This window comes from Macaca fascicularis, chromosome 1 (assembly GCF_037993035.2).
Source record: "Macaca fascicularis isolate 582-1 chromosome 1, T2T-MFA8v1.1".
Classification (NCBI taxonomy): Eukaryota; Metazoa; Chordata; class Mammalia; order Primates; family Cercopithecidae; genus Macaca; species Macaca fascicularis.
Genome location: NC_088375.1, coordinates 17,811,036 through 17,832,348, shown reverse-complemented (window position 1 = coordinate 17,832,348; position 21,313 = coordinate 17,811,036). Strand labels below are relative to the sequence as shown.

Sequence of the window (21,313 nt, the reverse complement as noted above, 5' to 3'; positions counted from 1 at the left end):
CATTCATCTCCACGTTATCTTTTGCTGTGTCTTTTATTGTTATGTTAGACACTCTTCTTCAGGATCATCTTACCTTGAATTCTGTGACATCCGGTTTTATTCCGTGACATCTCATGTTAGATGTTCCTCATTGATATCTTTCATAAGTTCTTCTGTCTGCCCCTTCATCCCTCTTACCAGTCCCTTGATTCCTCCATTTTCCCTTGGTTCTGCCCTCTGCCTATCCAGCCGTTGTTAGGATTATCTGAGTAGCTGTTTCACCAACGTCCTTAATTCTCCTTTGTAATCTTTCCTTCCAGACTGACAAGGAAAAAAAGCAGCCTGGAATCTGCCAGCTCACCTTCTCTGTTCCTATAACCAGGTGTCTGGCTGCTCCTGGGAGAGTGGGTGAGTTATACAGATCCACATTCTGCAGCCTCAGTACCCCTTCTTCCATCTGTCCCTTTTAGTCCAGTCTCAGAGACAAGGCACCTGCTCTCCTGGTCACAGCTAGCCACACCCCTGTGGTCTGGAAGCCATGCGGTCCAGCGTCTTCTGAGACCTTTGGCATGCACCTGCTACCTTTCCTCTATCTTCAGCCTTTCTCTCAGGGGACTTCTTCTATTTAGTCTATAAACAGGTCTGAGGCTTTAACACCACTGAGCTGTATACTTAAAAATGGTTAAAATGGTATATTTTATGTTATGTGTATTTTAATGCATTTTTTTCCTTTTTTTTTTTTTTTTTTTTTTTTTTTTTTTTTTTTTTTTTGGAGACAGAGTCTCGTTCTCTCACCCAGGCTGGAGGCAGTGGCTCAATCTCGGCTCACTGCAAGCTCCGCCTCCCAGGTTCACGTCATTCTCCTGCTTCAGCCTCCTGAGTAGCTGGGACTACAGGCGCCCCCCACCATGCCCGGCTGATTTTTTTTTTCTATTTTTTAGTAGAGACGGGGTTTCACCATTTTAGCCAGGATGGTCTCGATCTCCTGACCTCGTGATCCACCTGGCTCAGTCTCCCAAAGTGCTGGGATTACAGGCGTGAGCCACCGCGCCCAGCCAACACAATTTTTTTAAAGTGGAATGCTAATTAGTAAAAACAAAAAAAACAGGTCCAGGACTTTTGCGTCTCGGGAGAACATTTTTTGCTTTAATTCATATCCTCCCTTTACTTCTCATTCAAACTTTCCCATTATTCTGTGGCCAGTGTCTTAGTTCTTCAGCAGTTCATTTAGTCTTCAGTCCATTCAGTATGAGTTCTCTTCTGACTATATTTTTAAACTTTTTTTTTTTTGGTACGATCACTATTTCAGGTAACCTCTGAGTAAAACAAAGGAACATAGGTAAGAGGAAAGAGTTTATCCCAGTTCCTCACTCTTAGCCCTGTTGAACTGAGCCCCCCAAAAAAGATAGGATATGCAGCAAGATAGAGATGGTGGTTGCACAACGTTTGTGAATGTACAAAATACCACTGAATTGTTCACTTTAAAATGATTAATTTGCCTGGACGCGGTGGCTCACACCTGTAATCCCAGCACTTTGGGAGGCCGAGGCAGGCGGATAACCTGAAGTCGGGAGTTCAAGACCACCCTGACCAACATGGAGAAACCCGGTCTCTACCAAAAATACAAAATTAGCCAAGCATGGTGGCACATACGTGTAATCCCAGCTACTCTGGAGGCTAAGACAGGAGAATTGCTTGAACCTGGGAAGCGGAGGTTGCGGTGAGCCGAGATCGCACCATTATACTCCAGCCTGGGCAACAAGAGCGAAACTCTGTCTCAGAAAAAAAAACATTAATTTTATAGTGTGTGAATTTAACCTCAGTGAAAAAAAAGGATAAGATACTTCTTCACTACATGTAATTGGGGTGCCAACACCCATCCTCTGAGCTTCTGAGCTCATCCTAAAGCAGTGCACTCTCCTTTGGGAAGCATAAGGATTACTTATTCTACAGACTTCATTTCAAAGTGCTTGTTTGGGGGACAATGAAAATGGGCAAATCAGGGCTTCCTCAAGGATAGAAACTGACTGTCAGGCCCTTGACAGTCCTAGCACACAGCAAACATTTTGTTTCTTTACAAAAGATCTAGAGGACCATGTGAATAAAATAAGTTCCATTTTGAGATCCTTTGTTTCACTAATTATCCTTTGATAGTTTGGGGCTTTGTGTGCCCATGACTTGATAGATCTGATGTAGTCTGAGTCAGTAATTTCAACGTAATCTTGTATATTACCTTGTAATAGCATTGAGCCAGCTGGTGGAGCGCTGCAGTAAAACACTGAGAGAAGCCACTATTTGCTAGGACACTAGACTATGGGCAGCAACTTATTTTAGAGAGTTTGGATGTAAACTTATTAACAAACCAAATGGAAAGGTGAAGTGTTTTCTTCACTCTAAAATGCTATCCTAAAAAGCCATTTTTCTTCTAATTTCTGGCCTTTAACCTTCTTTAAATAGGCTCATTTATCTACTATGACTGGGTTGGGAAGTTGTATCAATTTAAATTAAGAAGACACTATATTTGAGTTATAGAAGATTAATTCATTTGGAATTAGTCATACTGGTTTGAGTAAAGCTTTCTCTCTTTTTGTTGTTGTTGTTAGAAATTATTCCTGCTTTTCCTTTCCTTTTAGCTTTCCAAGGAATCCCTTCAATCTGTGGATGTCCTCCGAGAGGAAGTTAGTGAGATTTTAGATGAAATGAGTCACAAACTGCGTCTTGGAGCCATTCGGTTTTTTGCCTTCACCCTGAGCAAAATATTTAAACAAATTTTCTCGAAGGTGTGTGTAAATGAAGAAGGTATTCAGAAAGTGAGTATTGATTGCTAAAAAAAAAAAAAAAAAAAAAAAAAAAAAAAAAAAAAAGTATCATCTTAAACAAACAAAAAAAAACAGTCTCTTTTTCAACCCCTCACAATTTAAACAACTCAAGGACAGCTCACTTGGTCCATCAAAAGCCTAGGGCCTAATCATCAGGCCTCCAGTCTAGGCAGAAGAGGATGTGCATCTCTGAAGGTTGTTTTCTGTTTTTGGTTTCCCTTTAACTGCAGACCTACAGGCTTCAGACTAACTTAAGACTTATAGACTAACTTAATGTCAGATATTCAGTAGTGTTACAAAAGAAATGCAAAGAATTCCTGCATATACTTCACCTAGATTCCCTTACAGCATTTCCTTTATCCTTTTTCTAATACTCTGCTGTGTTTTTCCTGTAATTAAGGACATTATCTTATGGTACAAGTATCAAAATAAGGAAATTAACATTGATCCAATACTAGTAATACAGACCTGACTCATATTTCACCAGTTGTCCCGGTCGTGTCCTGTCTAGCCAAAGAAAATCCTAGCTCATGTGTTGCACTAGAAATCCTAGAAAGTGTTCAACTTTCTTCTTTATCCACTTCCATATTAGACTCTTTTAATCTAAAATAATTCCTTAGTATTTGTATTTGTGTTTCATGCTAATTTTTTTTTTCTAAAGAACAGGCTAATTATTTTGAAGTGTGAAATGGTTTGAATTTGAGTATTTGAGTGATGTTATCTCAGTATTAGGCTCAGGTTGTGTACCTTTGCTAGGAATACCCTGGAAGCGATGCATTCTTCTCAGTGCGTTGTATCAGCAGCACATGGTGCCTGTTGGTTTCATTACTGGAGATGTTTCACTTCCATCAGTTGGTTATGGTTATGACTGCCAGGTTTCTCTGCTGTAAAGTTATTATTTTTTCCTTTATAATTAATGAATATCTTCATTAATTACATAGTGAAAAGACACTTTGAGAATGGCTAAATATCCTGTTTTGCATCATACTTTACCCCACTGGTTTTTGCACCCACTGATGATTTTTACCAGAATTAGTTATTATGTTAATGATTGCCAAATGATGACTTTTCTAATTTCATAAAGAGCTTTCCTTATGGAGATTATTTTTACTTGTTTTTTTTTTTTTTTCCTCCTAGGAAAGCTCTTAACTTCACTTGCCTTCCTCCTCATGCCTTTTAATATTTTGTTTTAATTCAGTCATTTACTTTCCTGTCAAATATTTCTTCTTCCTCCTGACTGTTTTCGAGATTGCTGACTTATACCCTGAATCTGTCAGAGACTGTTACAGTGTTTGGGACCAAGGGTGTTGGTGAGCCATGTCTTAAGTGATGATCACAGATTACCTGGCCTCTGTTACATTTAGATTTCAAAAAAGCAGATAACACATGGATACCAGTGAATCTTGAGGTTGATGGCCTGAGGAGTATATTTGGAAACTCAAATTATCCCTCCCAGCCACATGACACCCATTCACCCTGGCAGTGAGTCCAGCACATAGAGAAGTACCATTCTTCTCACCTTGTCCTATGAATTTGTAGATTTTTTTTTTAATCTCTCCAAGAGAAGCTTTGTTTTCTCATACTACAACCAACCAATTCAATACAGTGGTTAACAGTTGGCTTTTTAAGTCAGACTGACTTGGGTTCCATTCACAGCTCTACCATTTATTGGATGCATGACTATTTTACAAACAAGGAAGCTAAGGCTTAGACCTTGTTAATTATGTGGTATTAGACACAGCACATAAAATAACTGTATATAAAATGATGCTAATATAGTGCCCAACTAATATGTGTTAACGATCATCACTGTTACCATTATTCTGACCCATAAAAATTTACATTTTTAATATTCTTGCGTTATGTGAAATTGTTTAACTAGAAACAGTACTTTTACCTTATCAGAGCAAATCGTTTATGTGTATGGTAGGAAGGCAGAAAAAGAGGATGGGTATTCCCTCTCTACATAGACTTATTCTTCCGTTTGCTGATTTGAGATGTGATTTGATAACATGACAACTGAAGTTATTCAAAATGTAACATTTACTTTCAAGCTACAAAGAGCCATCCAGGAGCATCCTGTTGTTCTGCTACCTAGTCATCGAAGTTACATTGACTTCCTGATGTTGTCTTTTATTCTATACAACTATGATTTGCCTGTGCCAGTTATAGCAGCAGGAATGGGTATGTATTGTTTTTCTATTTTTTTAACTGTAAAAATTAAAAAGTTCACTGGCATATTCTAGCAGTACTGAGGTATTTGAAGATGATGATGAAAATAGCCTCTCCTCCCTTCTTCCAGTCCTAGCACCGAACAACTTGAGTTATGTCCTTCGTCCTGTGCTTCACTGTGCCTGAACAGACATCTGCAGTTCATGCACACAGGGTTCTTTAGTGTAGGCTTTACAAATGAGACTGTACTACTTACAGGTATTACCTGCCTTTTGCTTTTTTTATTTGGTAATATATTAATGGCTACCTCTCTAGGCAATAAATAGATCTAACTTTTTTAAGTTTAATTGTGATAAAATACATATAATATCAAATTTACCATCTAAGTCATCTTCAAAAATACAGTTCAGTGGCATTAAGTACATTTACATTGTTATGCAGCTATCAACACCTTCCATCTCCAGAACTTTTCATCTTGCAAAACTGAAATGGTACCCATTAAACACACTTCCCATTCTACCCTCCGCCTGACTCTGGGCAATCAGCATTCTACTTTCTGTCTCTATGAACTTAACTACTCTAGATATTTGATAGATGTGAAATCATACAGTACTTGTCCTTTCGTGACTGGCATATTTCACTTAACAGAATGCCCTCAAGGTTCATCCGTGTCAGAATTTCCTTCCTTTTTGAAGTTGGAAACGCATCTGCTCAAGACCCTGCTCTCCATTTTTTTACATATATACCAAAAATGGTATATATAGAATTGCTGTGTCTTGTGGTAATTTTTTTCATTTTTTGAGGAACCACCATACTGTCTTCCGTAGCAGCTGCACCGTTTTACATTCCCACCAACAGTGCACAAGAGTTCCAGTTTTTCTACATCCTTGCCAACACCTGTTATTTTCTGATATATTTTATAATAATTTTAATGAGTGTAAAGTGGTATCTCATTGTAGTTTTGATTTGCATTTCCCTAATGATTAGTGATGCTGAGTGTCTTTTTCGTGTGCTTATTGGCCATTTGTATATCTTTGGGGAAATGTCTATTCAAGTCCTTTGCCTATTTTTTAATTAGGTTGTTTGCGGGTTTTTTAGTTGAGTTGTAGGAATTGTTTCTACATCCTGGATATTTACCCTTATCAGACAGATGATTTGCAAATATTGTCTTCCATTTCATGGGTTACCTTTTCACTCTGTTGATTGTGTTATTTGATGCATGGAAGTTTTTAGTTTTGATATAGTCTAATTGATCTATTTGTTTCTTTGGTTCCCGGTGCTTTTGGTATCAGATCCAAGAAATCATTGCCAAATCCAAGATCATGAAGCTTTTCCCTTATGTTTTCTCCTAAGAGTTTTATGGTTTCAGGTCTTAAATTAAGGTCTTTGGTTTTTTTGAGTTAATTTTTGTATACGGTATAAGTTAAGGGTCTAACTTCATGTCTAACATTAATTTTAATAGCTGTATAATATTCAGCAATGTGGATATTTCATAATTCAGTAGTTTTGCTGTTATAAACAATGTCATAATATATTTTTATATTAGTGCTTTTATTCCTGTAAGATCAATTCCTAAAAGTAGGATTGCCAAGGCATATAAGTTGTTTATCCACTCCCTTTTAGGGTAGCCAGGAAAGCCGGGATTCAAGTATACACCTTTGTTAATAAATGCAGTGAATGGTAAGGTTAAAACTGCCAAGAACTTAAGCAGTTTAAAAGCATTTTCATCTGAACAAACTTGTGAGGAAGTTATTTGAAAATTAAGGGAAACGAAGAGAAAGACTATTTTAAAACTGCTGGTAGCAATCTTCCTTTCTTACAAGATTTGCCTTGTTTAATCTCTTCCAACAAAAGTAAGTTGATATTTTTACCTGATAGGAAAAAGATGAGAGCTGGTTTGGCCTGGCTGTCCAGAGCATGTAGGGCACAGATTGGTCTGTTGTCAGGCTCAGCAGCATGACTGACTAAAGAAATTGACATCATGTCATTGTGATGTTGCTCTGCTGTTGCCCGTGGTTTCTAGCTGACCTACTTGTAAATGGAGTGGTGTATGGAGAAGCGAAAGGTAACCTCCCAGTGAATACCTGCCCCACAGAATCCCCTCTTTTCTATAATTCTATTAGATATCTCTTATGCTTTTTAATGTCAGAGTATAATAATATCATAGGGGTATCTTACATTTATGAAATCTTTCTTAATAATGTTTGAGTTTAGGCCAGGCACAGTGGCTTATGCCTATAATCCCAGTACTTTGGGAGGCCGAGGCAGGAGGACTACTTGAGGCCAGGAAGTTTGCGACCAGCCTGGCCAGCATAGCAAGACCCTGTCTCATAAAATAAAACAATAAAACAGAAATGAAAAATAAGAATGTTTAAGTTTAGATCTTTATAGACGATTTCAAGATCAAGATCTGCAAATAAATATTATCCCCTCTTTTTTAGACTTCCTGGGAATGAAAATGGTTGGTGAGCTGCTACGAATGTCGGGTGCCTTTTTCATGCGGCGTACTTTTGGTGGCAATAAACTCTACTGGGCTGTGTTCTCTGAATACGTAAAAACTATGTTACGGGTAAATGCAAAGAATTCCCAAGTACTCTTCAGCCATATTTTCTTCACTGATGTTTGCTCATTTAAACTCTTAACTTCTGAATAGAACACTTAGCTATTTCGCTTTCCCTCAAGAACTGTTCATTACCGCAGCAGTTGGTTTAATCTGTATGACTCTCTTGTTTAATTTTCACTGTAAGCTGTGTTTGTTCAGGAAGCTTGGGAGGGAGCTTGGGAAAAGGAATCAAAAGAAGCATTTATCATTTTGAGAGTAGGCAACGGGTTTTGTGTTTTGTTTGTTTTCTCTTTAAAGAATGGTTATGCTCCTGTTGAATTTTTCCTCGAAGGGACAAGAAGCCGCTCTGCCAAGACATTGACTCCTAAATTTGGTAGGTCACTACAGATTAAAAGGAAAAATACAAACCCAAAGACATCAGCTGCTACATACAACTCGACACTTTATTTAACAAGATATTCTTTTCAAGTGTAAATGTGTAACTGTTGATATTTACGGGGTTAGTGTATAATGTATGCTTTTAGTATTTTCTGTTTATGTGCCCATGTTTGCTCTGCTCTTCAATATGTTGATGAAGCATTTCTCCCTGTGTTTTGCAGGTCTTCTGAATATTGTGATGGAGCCATTTTTTAAAAGAGAAGTTTTTGATACCTACCTTGTCCCAATTAGTATCAGTTATGATAAGATCTTGGAAGAAACTCTTTATGTGTATGAACTTCTAGGGGTTCCTAAACCAAAAGAATCGACAACTGTACGTGAGCTTGATTTTAGCCTAATTGAGAGAATGTGCTGACTGACACATCAACTAATTTCTAAATTTACCACTTTTCGTTTTGTTTTCCCCTGTATTATTAGGGGTTGTTGAAAGCCAGAAGGATTCTCTCTGAAAATTTTGGAAGCATCCATGTGTACTTTGGAGATCCTGTGTCACTTCGATCTTTGGCAGCTGGGAGGATGAGTCGGAGCTCATATAACTTGGTTCCAAGGTGTGACCTGTGTTTTAACAACTGTCTTAGAAATGAGGATTAAAATCCAAAGGTGTGAGTTGCGATTCTGGAGTTGACCACTTCTCTTGGTTTACTTAAGATCACAGAGAAAATGATCAGAAATGCTGTTTCATCAGTGGAAACCTTCAATTAACAAAGAATTAGTGTTTGTCCCAAAAAAGTGATGAGCTGTAAGATATGTATGTCAAATATGCAAAATCAGACCATGATCATGTTTCTCAGGGGAACTAAAGTGGTAAGAAATAATGCCACTATTAACAAGGATATGTGCAGGAATTGTTGAGCACTATTGCTAGGCTACCCAAAGTATGCACTATTATTTTTGACCCTAGAAAGGATTGCATAATGGTAATGAATGGGAGTGAGTCCTTAGTCTCAAGAAGGTTATAGTTTTATGGGCAAGAAAATATATTAGGTTCTTTCAGGATATAGAACACAGATATACATATGAGTTTTCTTAATTAAGAGAAATATACCTGGACAAGTAAGGGAGACAAACCATCTGCCCCTCCAGGCCTCATGTGCTTGCAACATCATTTGCAACTTATCTGTAGCTTCAGCAGTTTCCCAGCAGCTACATTAGTCATCACAGAAGCTTATGTTAGTTTTTTTCCTGCCACAGGCTTTCTCTCTTTAGATCTCAAATTGGGTTGACAAGTTATTACCTAGTACAAGGCACCCTTACTGGCTGCATCTTTCTCATTAAGCCACCTGTGTGGCAATTTTTAGGTCGTGTGTGTCTCTGCTCCAGCCAGCTCTGTGTAGGCCTTATCGTACTGTTCAAAGTGTGGTAATCCATGCATGAAGTCAGACAAACTGAATGGCGCCCATTCAGTATAAAATAGTTATTATATAATCTGATAAGTGTGTTCCACAATGGAGATACGTTCAGTGCACTACAGATTCTGAAAAGACAGTAATTCAGTCTACTGGGGCAGGTATCCATTCTCAGAGAAATGATGTATCCTATTTAGGAAGCAACAAAAGTTGTTTCCCTAGAACCAGGACTAATAGGACCCTGGACCCCTTCAGTATTTTTACCACCTCTCAAGAGCATATTCCAGAAATGTATGGTCAGATTACACCATAGTAAAGCAAAGGAATACTGTCTGCACCTGACCTGAGAGAATTCAGTTGGCAAAAAGTATGAGAAGCCTTCTAAAAGGTCAGTCTTTTTCCATCCCCATTTGTCTAAGTAGCAGAACTGTAATTTGTTGCTCTGTGCTCTTCCTTTTAGATACATTCCTCAGAAACAGTCTGAGGACATGCATGCCTTTGTCACTGAAGTTGCCTACAAAATGGAGCTTCTGCAAGTTGAAAACATGGTTTTGAGCCCCTGGACCCTAATAGTTGCTGTTCTGCTTCAGAACCGGCCATCCATGGACTTTGATGCTCTGGTGGAAAAGACTTTATGGCTAAAAGGCTTAACCCAGGCATTTGGAGGGTTTCTCATTTGGCCCGGTATGTAGGTAGGACATATGTGTTGAGAATGCTTGCTTAATTTGGAAGAGTTATAACCTGGACCTGAAAAATCTATAGAGGACTTGAGCAAAGGATTGCTCAGAAAAATAAAGGACAGGCCAGGTGCAGTGGTTCACACCTGTAACCCCAGCACTTTGGGAGGCTGAGGCGGGTGGATCACGAGGTTGGGAGATTGAGACCATCCTGGCTAACACGGTGAAACCCCAGCTGTACTAAAAAAATAGAAAAAATTAGCTGGGCGGGCTGGCGGGCACCTGTAGTCACAGCTACTTGGGAGGCTGAGGCAGGAGAGTGGTGTGAACCCAGGAGGTGGAGCTTGCAGTGAGCCGAGATCGTGCCACTGCACTCCAACCTGGGTGACAGAGTGAGACTCCGTCTCAAAAAAGAGAAAGGACACCAGATCTGTTTCTATCACTAAAGGACACAGTGAACACAGCACATTGATTATTTGAGAATAATTGTTTACATGTCATTTCCCACTATAAGACTCTAAATATCTTGAGGACTAGAATACCATTTCCTTGGCACCTAGCACAGTGGAAAATAAAGTCGTGAATCCTAGCCAGACATGGCGGCACACACCTATAATCCCAGCTACTTGGGAGGCTGAGGTGGGAGGATCACTTGAGCCCAGGAGTTTGAGACCAGCCTCAGTAACACAGTGAGACCCCATCTCTAAAAAAAAAAAAAAAAAAAAAGGCCGGGCGTGGTGGCTCATGCCTGTAATCCCAGCACTTTGGGAGGTTTAGGCAGGCGGATCACAAGGTCAGGAGTTCTAGACCAGCCTGACCAACATGGTGAAGCTCCATCTCTACTAAAAATACAAAAATTAGCTGGGCGTGGTGGTGCACGCCTGTAATCCCAGCTACTCGGGAGGCTGAGGCAGGAAAACTGCTTGAACCTGGAGGCAGAGCTTGCAGTGAGCCAAGATCGCGCCACTGCACTCCAGCCTGGGCGACAGAGTGAGACTCCATGTCACCAAAAAAAAAAAAAAAAAAAAATACAGACTACAGTTGGAAATGTGTTTTTTTAAGACCAGACAATTATTTGAAGTCGAGTACCTAGTATTCTTTGATCAACCCAATGCTGAATACCTCATCTGTGCTGGGTGCTACCAGGGATATGAAAATGAACAAGATGCCATCCCCATCCTGGAGGTTCCCCTGGGTTGCAGAGGGCAGGGTGGGTGGGTCGTGTGTAAACAAGTTGTGAGGGTTCAGTGAACAGAGACAAGGAGTGATGTGCGCGCTGCAGAGGGTTCCTAAGAGTTGTGCAGAGGAAAGGGACCATACTCAGGAAGATTTCACAGAAGTGACTTTTGAACCCTTCAGGAAGACCAGGAGAGGAGCCTAGCCAAGGCAGGGATGAGGAATGCAAGATGGCAGGCTTGGGCCCCAGGGATTCATCAGTGATGTTAAAATGTTGGCCCAGATGGGGGATGAGGGGTAGATGGAAAATAAAGATGGACCTCCCCGCCCCCTCCCCACCATCCACCACCAGAAGACTGGAGGTAGAGAAACAAGTTAGGAGGCTGCTCTGTCCCAGTGAGATTTCTGCAGGATGCCTGAGCCACAGCAGTAGAAGCACGCAGGCCACAGCCAAGAGATGAGGAGGATTTACTGACAAAAATGCCAGTCACCAAGAGAGAGACAAATCAGACATCTGTTCTCAGTGCTATGACGGTCTGGTAGGAGGCAAAGGACGTGTTGATTATGATACAAGGTAGCAAGTGTTGGGTGTCATGAGAAATAGCTGAAAGGGCTCAAACCCATCATTGTTTGGCCCAGGAACATATGAAAACATAGGTACTTGTTTTCTAAAGTGTTTTGCTTTTTCAAAATGGGATAAATGCCATGACTGATCCATAGTTAAGAGTGTCTGTTCAGTATCACTACAGTTCTGTTGCTTTTTTCTTTTTTTTTTTTTTTGAGACGGAGTCTCACGCTGTTGCCCAGGCTGGAGTGCAGTGGCGCAATCTCCGCTCACTGCAAGCTCCGCCTCCCGGGTTCCCGCCATTCTCCTGCCTCAGCCTCCTGAGTAGCTGGGACTACAGGCGCCCGCCACCGCGCCCGGCTAATTTTTTGTATTTTTAGTAGAGACGGGGTTTCACTGTGGTCTCGATCTCCTGACCTTGTGATCCGCCCGCCTCGGCCTCCCAAAGTGCTGGGATTACAGGCTTGAGCCACTGCGCCCGGCCTGCTTTTTTCTTTTTTTATGCAGATTACCCCACATGCCTAAGCATGTGCATATCTCAAGCTTTTTATGATCATTTCACATAAAATATTATTCAGTTGAGCAAGCTGAGACAAGGCAAGTTGGTCAAGAATGAATGTGATCAAGTCCAGGAGGAAGCCATACCTCTCACTTGTCCCTGCCTTGAAGCAGTAGCAGAACTTGCCACCAAACTTGAGCAGTGTGCCACTGCCAGCCAGCTCTTTGGCTCAGGTTAACCGTAGAATAATTTTCCGTGCTGAGAATATTTGTTAAATATCACCATCTCTTCATTATGCTTCTGTAATTCTACCTGCCTGGCAGCTGTCTGCAGGCCAGTATGTCAGGTGATAAGCTACCAAGAACTGCCATGGATCTGCCTCTTTAGTTATCTTTGATTTGGGAAAAACTGCAAACTGATATTTTTACCATCTTGGTATAGGTCTAAGCAAAGGGTGTGTGTGTGTGTGTGTGTGTGTGTGTTGTATGTTGTAATGTATTCGTACACTAATCATGGGCCTTTTTGTCTTAGTCTTCTTACATTCCCATGCATGTGACTTTCCAGTTACGTAACTTGCTGTTACAAAACTTTAGATTCCCTTGGTTCCTGAAGTACACAGAAGTGGTGTTCATTTTCAGAGTAGAAACTGATGTGCCTTGAGAATGGCTGACAAATTTGGGGTAAGAAAGTATGTTACATGTCCTTAGAGAGAAAGAATTTATTTATGAAATAGTACTTTTAAAATTTTCTTCACATTTGGTATCATTACCATAATTGGTAGACACTAAAAGCTGTCACTTGAAAATGAGCATCTGTCACGTTACTGTTAATAACGTTAATGCCCACTAGGCCCAAGACTCCCTTGTTGTTTGAATGAATTGTCTTTGTGTGTAGATAATGAACCTGCTGAAGAAGTTGTCCAGGCCAGCATTCTTCTGCATTCCAACATCGCCAGCCTTGTCAGAGACCAGGTGATTCTGAAAGTGGACTCCGGAGACTCAGAAGTGGTCGATGGACTTATTTTCCAGCACATCACTCTCCTCATGTGCTCAGCTTATAGGAACCAGCTGCTCAACATTTTTGTCCGTCCATCCTTAGTAGCAATGGCATTGCAGATGACACCAGGGTTCAGGAAAGGTAATTTTCAGGAATGCAATCTTGAGTTTTAGAAGAGGTCTGACCATTCCATTCCATTTAGGGAGCAACATTTGAAGCCTTGTAATGTTCAGCCTCACCCCAGTGAAGAGCAGGCGTATCACTGAGAAAAAGTTAGCTTTGTTCCCCAAATACTTGTTCATCTGCTTAGAATTTTGGAATTGGGAGGACCTGGAAATAATCTAAACCTTTCCTTTTATAAATATGGAAAATGAGGCCTAGAAAGTTTCATAATTACTGAGAGAAGGATCTGGCATTTGAGTACAGTTCTCTACTTCCTGGTGTGCAGCACTGTTTCTGCTGTGCCAGCTCCCTGATCCAGCAAAGGCAGGTAGGCAGGTGAGCAGTCAGCAGTAGATGAGTACTCACGAGATGCACGGTCTCATTCTAATTGCATTAGGAGTGTAAAAATGAGTACAGCACAGGTCATGTTCACAGGAGCCTGTAGTCAAGGCCAGGGCGTTCTGTCAAGGCCCCATGTTAGAATTACGAGGGGAGTGGTCCCCACCCCATTTCTTCAGTTGACCTGGGGTATGGGCCAGCCATTGGTGTTTGGTTTTGGTTTTGGCTTTTCAAAGCTCCACAGTGATTCTAAGGAAAAGTGCTATAGATACAGTAAAGATACCAGGAAATACGAATATAAAGGGAAATTAAGAAATCAGTACCTTTCCTTCCCTACTAGGGAGCCATGGGGTAGGGAAAAATGAAGTGTCCTGGACTCTAAGGACTGTGATGTCTTACTGAGTTTCTACTGGTTGTAGATTATATTCAATCATTTAAAAACTATGCTAGGGCCTGACACAATGGCTTGTGCCTGTAATCCCAGCACTTTGGTAGGCCAAGGTAGGAAGATCACAATATCAGGACTTTGAGTCCAGCCTGACCAACATGGTGAAACCCTGTCTCTATTAAAATACAAAAATTAGCTGGGCGTGGCGGCGGGCACCTGTAATCCCAGCTACTTGGGAAGCTGAGGCTGGAGAATTCGCTTGACCCCGGGAGACGGAGGTTGCAGTGAGCCCACATCGCACCATTGCACTCCAGCCTGGGTGACAGAGCGAGACTCCATCTCAAAAAACAAAAAAACAAAAAGAACAAACTATGCTAGACCGTAGTTCGCTCTGTAGATAAGATTTGGGTTTAATTTAGCTTCCCTCAGGGGACTTAATTCTTGTCCCTGTTACATGAATAAAATATGCCTTTGAAATACATTTTGTGATAGTGAGGACTTCCTGGTACTCCCTTAAAGTTGAAAGGGCAATGTTGTAATTTTACATAATAAATTTATTTCCAGAGGATGTCTACAGTTGCTTTCGCTTCCTACGTGATGTTTTTGCAGATGAGTTCATCTTCCTTCCAGGAAACACACTAAAGGTAAAGTGCTTACAACAAAGAGCAAGTGTATTTGCAGTGTGAGTTCTAGAAATGTTAGGGGTGAATTCACAGATATGTCTCAGGCAGTGTGCCATCCCTTTCTTCAAGGCAAAGGTGGGGCAGACTTCAAGAGAAACTGGGGCGCTCACAGTTCAGCAGACTCTAGTTTGATTCTTGGTCAAGTTTAGTTAATAACTTAGGGATTATCTCATGAGAGGAGAGTCATTCTTTGAACTATCAGTGTGGCCGTTGCAACTAAACTAACTTTATTTTAGTAAACGTTTAAAAATCAGCACACAGCCGGGCGCGGTGGCTCACGCCTGGAATCCCAGCACTTTGGGAGGCCGAGGCGGGCGGATCACGAGGTCAAGAGATCGAGACCATCCTGGCCAACATGGTGAAACCCCATCTCTACCTAAAAATACAAAAATTAACTGGGTGTGGTGGTGGGTGCCTGTAATCCCAGCTACTCAGGAGGCTGAGGCAGGAGAATCACTTGAACCTGGAAGGTAGAGGTTGCTATGAGCCGAGATTGTGCCACTGCACTCCAGCCTGGCGACAGAGCAAGACTTCGTCTCAAAAACAAAACAAAATCTGCACTCATTTTCCTGTTAGCAAGTTGTTAGAATGAGTCACCCAGGCAAGTGCCTTTTACTTTGAAAGTAGCTAGTGGTGGTCCTGCCTGGTCTAGACAGCTGAGGAGTCATCAGGCTCGCAGAACTGGACTGCTGCTTGGTTGAAGTGGGAAGTGACGGAGTAGATAAGAGGCATGTTAGGTTTTTGTGTGCTTTAAGGATAAGAGGTTTGATTCTGTAGGGAGTGAAATAGGAGTGCTGGAAATTTTAACCATAGCATAATTCTAAGTATTTTTAGGACTTGCTGTATGTATTTCCTATTTAAATTAAGTAGTGGTTCTGTAAAGTGAAAGAAAATCCATCACCCAGGTTGTGATTTGTAAGGCTCAGAAATGTTGTGTGTTTGAAAACATTTTGAATGTAGAACAGTGCTTCTCTGGCTACTATCTCACAACAGAATTGTTCTGGAAGTTGGGGAAATAGCTGATATTCTGTTGTCTGAGGGCATGTGGCTGCATATATTGAGACAGGCGGTGTACCCATTAACCTAGATGAGGGGGTACATGTATTGAGCTGGGCACTATACCCATTACCCTCAATGAGCACTATGGCTTCCTCTTCACCTCTAGGACTTTGAAGAAGGCTGTTACCTGCTTTGTAAAAGTGAAGCCATACAAGTGACTACGAAAGACATCCTAGTTACAGAGAAAGGAAATACTGTGTTAGAATTTTTAATAGGACTCTTTAAACCTTTTGTGGAAAGCTATCAGGTACGTAAATTTGGCAAGTTCTCCTTCATGCCCCCCGTATCAAATATAATAAGACATTCTCACCCTGTGCTTATTTCCAGTCTGAAGGGCAGGTATCTTCCTCAGGCAAATGGAAGAAGGAGAGAGAGTGATTAATACGATCAGTGATTTCACCTCACCAGTGAGACCTTGCTCCCTGCATTCAGGAGGAAGCTTGGTTCATTACAGACCCAAGAGGACAACAGCTTAGTGATGCCATGAGCACAGCATTCACAGGACCACAGTTACACCCAAGCATCATCTGTCATACTGTGTCTCATGTCTTAATGAGGTCTTCATGTCAGTCAATATGTAACCTCGAGATTTGATATATACCAGGCACTCAGTAAAGGCAAGACTTGAGTGATACATAAAGTCAGTTACAGATTACCAGATGTTTATGTTGGAAAGAAAAAGTTCAAGTGCAAGTTCTGAAAGCGTTTGTCAGAGCTCTTGGAAGTAGTTAGAGAGGGGATGGTATGTTGCCCAGCAGGAATTGTGCCAGGACTCAGCAGGCGAGAAAGTCTGAAACATAAACTGTAGGAAGGACTTCCACATGTTTGAGAGAAGAGGATGCTGTGACTCGGGTCTGTTTATATAATACATGCACTAGCTCTGGGTACCTGGACCCACTTCCTGGTGCTTGTGGTCCGTGAAATAACTCATTCAGCCTCCTTGCACAAAGTCTGGCACTTACTGAGCATTTGATAAATGCTAATTCTACCCTTAATCACCTTTCTACAGTAGAAATCAAGTATTTTAGGGTATGGTACTTTGTTAGGTGTATTTAGAGAAAAAAAGCAAAGTTATTAAAATCTGACCCCTCTCTTCCCAAGTAGCATAAGAGATGTGAAGCTGATGGTAATTAACTTGTACCCCTTGAAGTGAGAAATTATACTTTAATAAATGTCATTATTATTTTAAACCTTTTTCTAATTGTAAAATGTAATGTAAACTCAAAGGAGATGTCCTAAAAATTCTTTGATTTTTCTGTGCTCATTCCTTAGAGGGTCTTTATGCTGCTCTGCTGTGATACGTCTTTCTCTTAAGAGGGGCAATGTAAAGTTATTTACTATTCTGTTGAATTTGGCTATCCTTTTTCTCGTTCTGTTCCCCTCATCCTTCCTCTTAAAAAATCAGATAATTTGCAAGTACCTTTTGAGTGAAGAAGAGGACCACTTCAGTGAGGAACAGTACTTGGCCGCAGTCAGAAAATTCACAAGTCAGCTTCTCGATCAAGGTCGGTCACTGTTCTGTGGGTGCTGATTTCTTTTAGTTGAGAATAAAAACTGGTCAACTAACTATTCCTCACCCCTGATTTCAGGTACCTCTCAGTGTTATGATGTATTATCTTCCGATGTGCAGAAAAATGCCTTAGCAGCTTGTGTGAGGCTCGGAGTAGTGGAGAAGAAGAAGATGTAAGTACTGTACAAGATTCCATGAGTGCTCAAACAACAAGGAAACCAATCACATTTGAGCTAAAAATCCAGAGATGTAGAAATAGATGATCCAGGAAACGTTATATTACACTTTCCTTATCCTTCCTCTAATTAGTTAATTCAGTACAGGTTACCCGGAAAATTGTATGTGGTTATGAATAGAAATGCAACTGAAGCAAAGAAAGAAAGAAAGAACTTTAGGCCAATATTTTTGCTTTTACTTTATGTTGAAATTTATAATTACAAGAAAGATTTTCGGGAGTGTAGTGGGCATATGAGTGTATATACACATAGACACACATAAATATATAATACATATATAGATACACGTATATGTATGTGTAAGCATATAGATATATGTTCTTCTAAGTGGTTGAATTTAACAGTGATAAAGCTTAATATGTAAACTCTGACAGTCATGTCTCTTATGTGGTCAGAAGAATGAAGCAAGAAGCCAGGAAGTGGGACAGGAGCCCGAGGCCTTTGGACTACTTAGGACCGGCCTTGAGGAAGTCAATTGAAAAGTAGTCTTACAATAGCTACCGTCAGGAACAAAATATAAAAGTTTTCTTTTCCCCAGAGTTTATGTAATAATAAAGCTTGTTATTTTCTCCTAGAAATAATAACTGTATATTTAATGTGAATGAACCTGCCACAACCAAATTAGAAGAAATGCTTGGTAAGTGCAGTTTAATAAAATACAAGTTTTCACATTTTGTTGATGAATTAAGAAAGTATACTGTGGCACCAAATACTTTATTGAAATGATCAGTAAGTAGTAGAGTTCTAACATAAACAGGGAATTACTTATGTAGTCTAGAATTTTCTGGCCGGGCGCGGTGGCTCAAGCCTGTAATCCCAGCACTTTGGGAGGCCGAGACGGGCGGATCACGAGGTCAGGAGATCAAGACCATCCTGGCTAACACGGTGAAACCCCGTCTCTACTAAAAAATACAAAAAACTAGCCGGGCGAAGTGGCGGGCGCCTGTAGTCCCAGCTACTTGGGAGGCTGAGGCAGGAGAATGGCATGTACCCGGGAGGCGGAGCTTGCAGTGAGCTGAGATCCGGCCACTGCACTCCAGCCTGGGCGACAGAGCATGACTCCATCTCAAAAAAAAAAAAAAAGAAGAAATGCTTGGTAAGTGCAGTTTAATAAAATACAAGTTTTCACATTTTGTTGATGAATTAAAGTAAGAAAGTATACTGTGGCACCAAATACTTTATTGAAATGATCAGTAAGTAGTAGAGTTCTAACATAAACAGGGAATTACTTATGTAGTCTAGAATTTTCTCAAGCTAAAGAGAAAGCACAAAGAAAATTAACAAATCACAACAGGCATAAAAGAAGCAGTCTTACACAGTAGAGTCAGTCCCTAACATGACTGACCTCAGCCAGAGGCCCAGACCCTTCACATCCTTGCCTCAGAGAGAGTACCTCATCTCCACTCTTTGATGCTCTCACTGTCTGTCTGGCATTGCTTCTTTCCCAAGTGAGGGATTAGAGTCAGTGTCTCTATCACGTAGACTTTCTGAACTCAGAATTAGGAGCTGATAGCACATCCTTGGCACAATAATCCGAGCCTAACAGCGACAAAGAAATAGTCCAGCCCAAAGAGAGTCCTTGAGTGTTGTCTTCCTTGACATAAGAGTCCTTGAGTGTTGACATAAACAGAGATACAGTCAGAGGGGGTCAAGAACATTTTTCCTAGCAATGATAGGGCCATTTTAGAAAGGAGGGTGTTAACATTTGGAAAAAATAATCTGCCTATTGAATAGCATGATGTCGTTGAGTGGATCATCTTACAAGTACTGTTTTTGTACCTAATCTTAATTCAGTACATCATCAAACCTGCATGGAAGAGCTTTAATAGATGTCTGTAGGGATTTGTGGCAGATCAGAATGGGGCATACGGAAAAGGAGAATGGTTGAAGAAAAGGGTAGAAGGGCAATGGGGTAGTTGACGCATATCGGGAAGGCGGAAGTACTAGACCTTGTAGAAAAAAATATGTAGGCCGAAATCCCAGTCTCCTATTTATATCATGTCTGAAGAGGTGTATATACCTACAACAACCACAAACACCTCGCCCCGTGAGGGTGACGGAATCAATTACTTAATCACAGAAAACAGATGTGATGTGAGCATGAACATACTGGACTGGAGTTCAGAAAACATGACGGGGTTCAACTCCTGGCCCTGGCCCTGTGGCTCTGGCCATACCGTCCCCTCTTGGAGTATCTAACGCTTTCCTTGTGGAGGGGACTGGCTTCCCCATGTGTACTGGCCAGCCTGTGAAGCTCTGCACAAGTGTCCAGCGCCTCCCCTGGACAGTCGCCCAAGGAACAGCTGTGTGAGGAAGGGCAAAATCAGCATCATTTCATGAGCTGCTCCTCTTTTTTCATCTTAGGTTGTAAGACACCAATAGGAAAACCAGCCGCTGCAAAACTTTAATAATCGGCAAGTAGTTATGGAAAATTCGGTCACATAATTACTGTCATCGAAGGACTCATTACAACAAACAGGGAAGTAAAGGAAGAGAAGCATCCTCTCGTACTCCCTGAGACTCCGAGAACAGTGGACGCAGAGGGAAGAGATGATCATTGGAAGCAGTCAGTCTACTCTTCCCCACCACAGTGGTTAAAAGGCATTTGTATCCAACACTATGCGTGTGTTTTAAAATAAACTTTTGGAAACATGTTTGGAAAAGCAAAGCTCAGCTCATTTCACTACCACTTTTCAGCTTACTGTATGTATTAAACTTTTACTTGACTTTTGAATGAAAGATTGATATCACTGAGAGCTCTGGGTAGTAAAAGAAAATACTGAAAAGGGCATCTCTACATTATTTGTAGCTTGCTTTAATTAAAGTTGCCTCAAACAAGTACAAATTTGACAGAGATATTTAATAAATTAGCTAGCTTACTTTAAATTTTGGCCACCCAAGGGCCTTAATTAACAAAAATGAATTAAGCATGTGCAACAAAAAGATGCTATGTGATGCGCCATAAATATGTGTAAGAAATCAAGAGAAGAGAAATTTAGAGTAAGTAGGTAAACACCAGAAACCTTGGCAGGTAGCCACTTCTGGAAGTGACATGTAAGCTGAGAACTGGATTGAGCAGGAGCCAGCCCCTAGAGTGGCAGGGTTGGAGTGACGGAGGAAGGGACAGTGGAGTGCAGTGTGCCGAGAGAGTAGTGTTCAGGACGTCCTGTGGCAGGTTCCAGAGCTCCCAAAAAATCAACATGGCTGGAACAAGAGTCGCAGATAGCAAAATTGAAGACAGAGGCAGGTGCATTAGTCAGTTTTAGGATGCCATAACACATCAGCTTAAACACAGTTTAGGCAGCTTAAGCACAGCTTAGACAGCTTAAACACAGACTTATTTTCTCACATTTGTGGAGAAAGTCCGAGATCAAGGTGCCTGCAAAGTAGGTTCATTTTGAGGCCCCTTTCTGGGCTTGTAGGTGGCTGCCATCTCACTGTGTGCTCAGAATGACCTCTAGGTGTACTCGGAGAAGAAACAAGTTCTCTGATCCCATCATGAGGCCCTCCTCGTGAGTTCATCTAATACCTCAAAGACTCCTCTCCAAATATAGGCACATTGGGGTTAAAGGTTTCAACACAGGAATTTTGGAGTAGGTGATACAATTTAGTGCGTAGCTGCAAGCATCAACATATATTTTGTTGACTTAGAAACCCTTGTAAAATGTTTGATTTGAAATTGAAGTGCCATGGGAAGTTACTGAAA

The 21,313-nt window shown here is 41.0% G+C and overlaps 1 protein-coding gene across 2 annotated transcripts in view; it reads left to right on the top strand.

Moving 5' to 3' along the window:
- GNPAT (glyceronephosphate O-acyltransferase) overlaps positions 1–20,270 on the top strand; it is a 35,124-nt gene extending 14,854 nt beyond the window's left edge. For both annotated transcript variants that reach the window (XM_005539784.5, XM_005539785.5), the window contains exons 3-16: positions 2,613–2,789; positions 4,853–4,982; positions 7,412–7,539; positions 7,831–7,906; positions 8,133–8,284; positions 8,389–8,519; positions 9,778–10,001; positions 13,129–13,371; positions 14,684–14,763; positions 15,968–16,108; positions 17,267–17,366; positions 17,451–17,544; positions 18,183–18,244; positions 19,972–20,270. In XM_005539784.5, the coding sequence (XP_005539841.2) occupies positions 2,613–2,789; positions 4,853–4,982; positions 7,412–7,539; positions 7,831–7,906; positions 8,133–8,284; positions 8,389–8,519; positions 9,778–10,001; positions 13,129–13,371; positions 14,684–14,763; positions 15,968–16,108; positions 17,267–17,366; positions 17,451–17,544; positions 18,183–18,244; positions 19,972–20,015 (1,782 nt within the window). In that variant the 3' untranslated portion in view covers positions 20,016–20,270. The remainder of the gene's footprint in view (positions 1–2,612; positions 2,790–4,852; positions 4,983–7,411; positions 7,540–7,830; positions 7,907–8,132; positions 8,285–8,388; positions 8,520–9,777; positions 10,002–13,128; positions 13,372–14,683; positions 14,764–15,967; positions 16,109–17,266; positions 17,367–17,450; positions 17,545–18,182; positions 18,245–19,971) is intronic.
- The last annotated feature ends 1,043 nt before the right edge of the window (positions 20,271–21,313 follow it).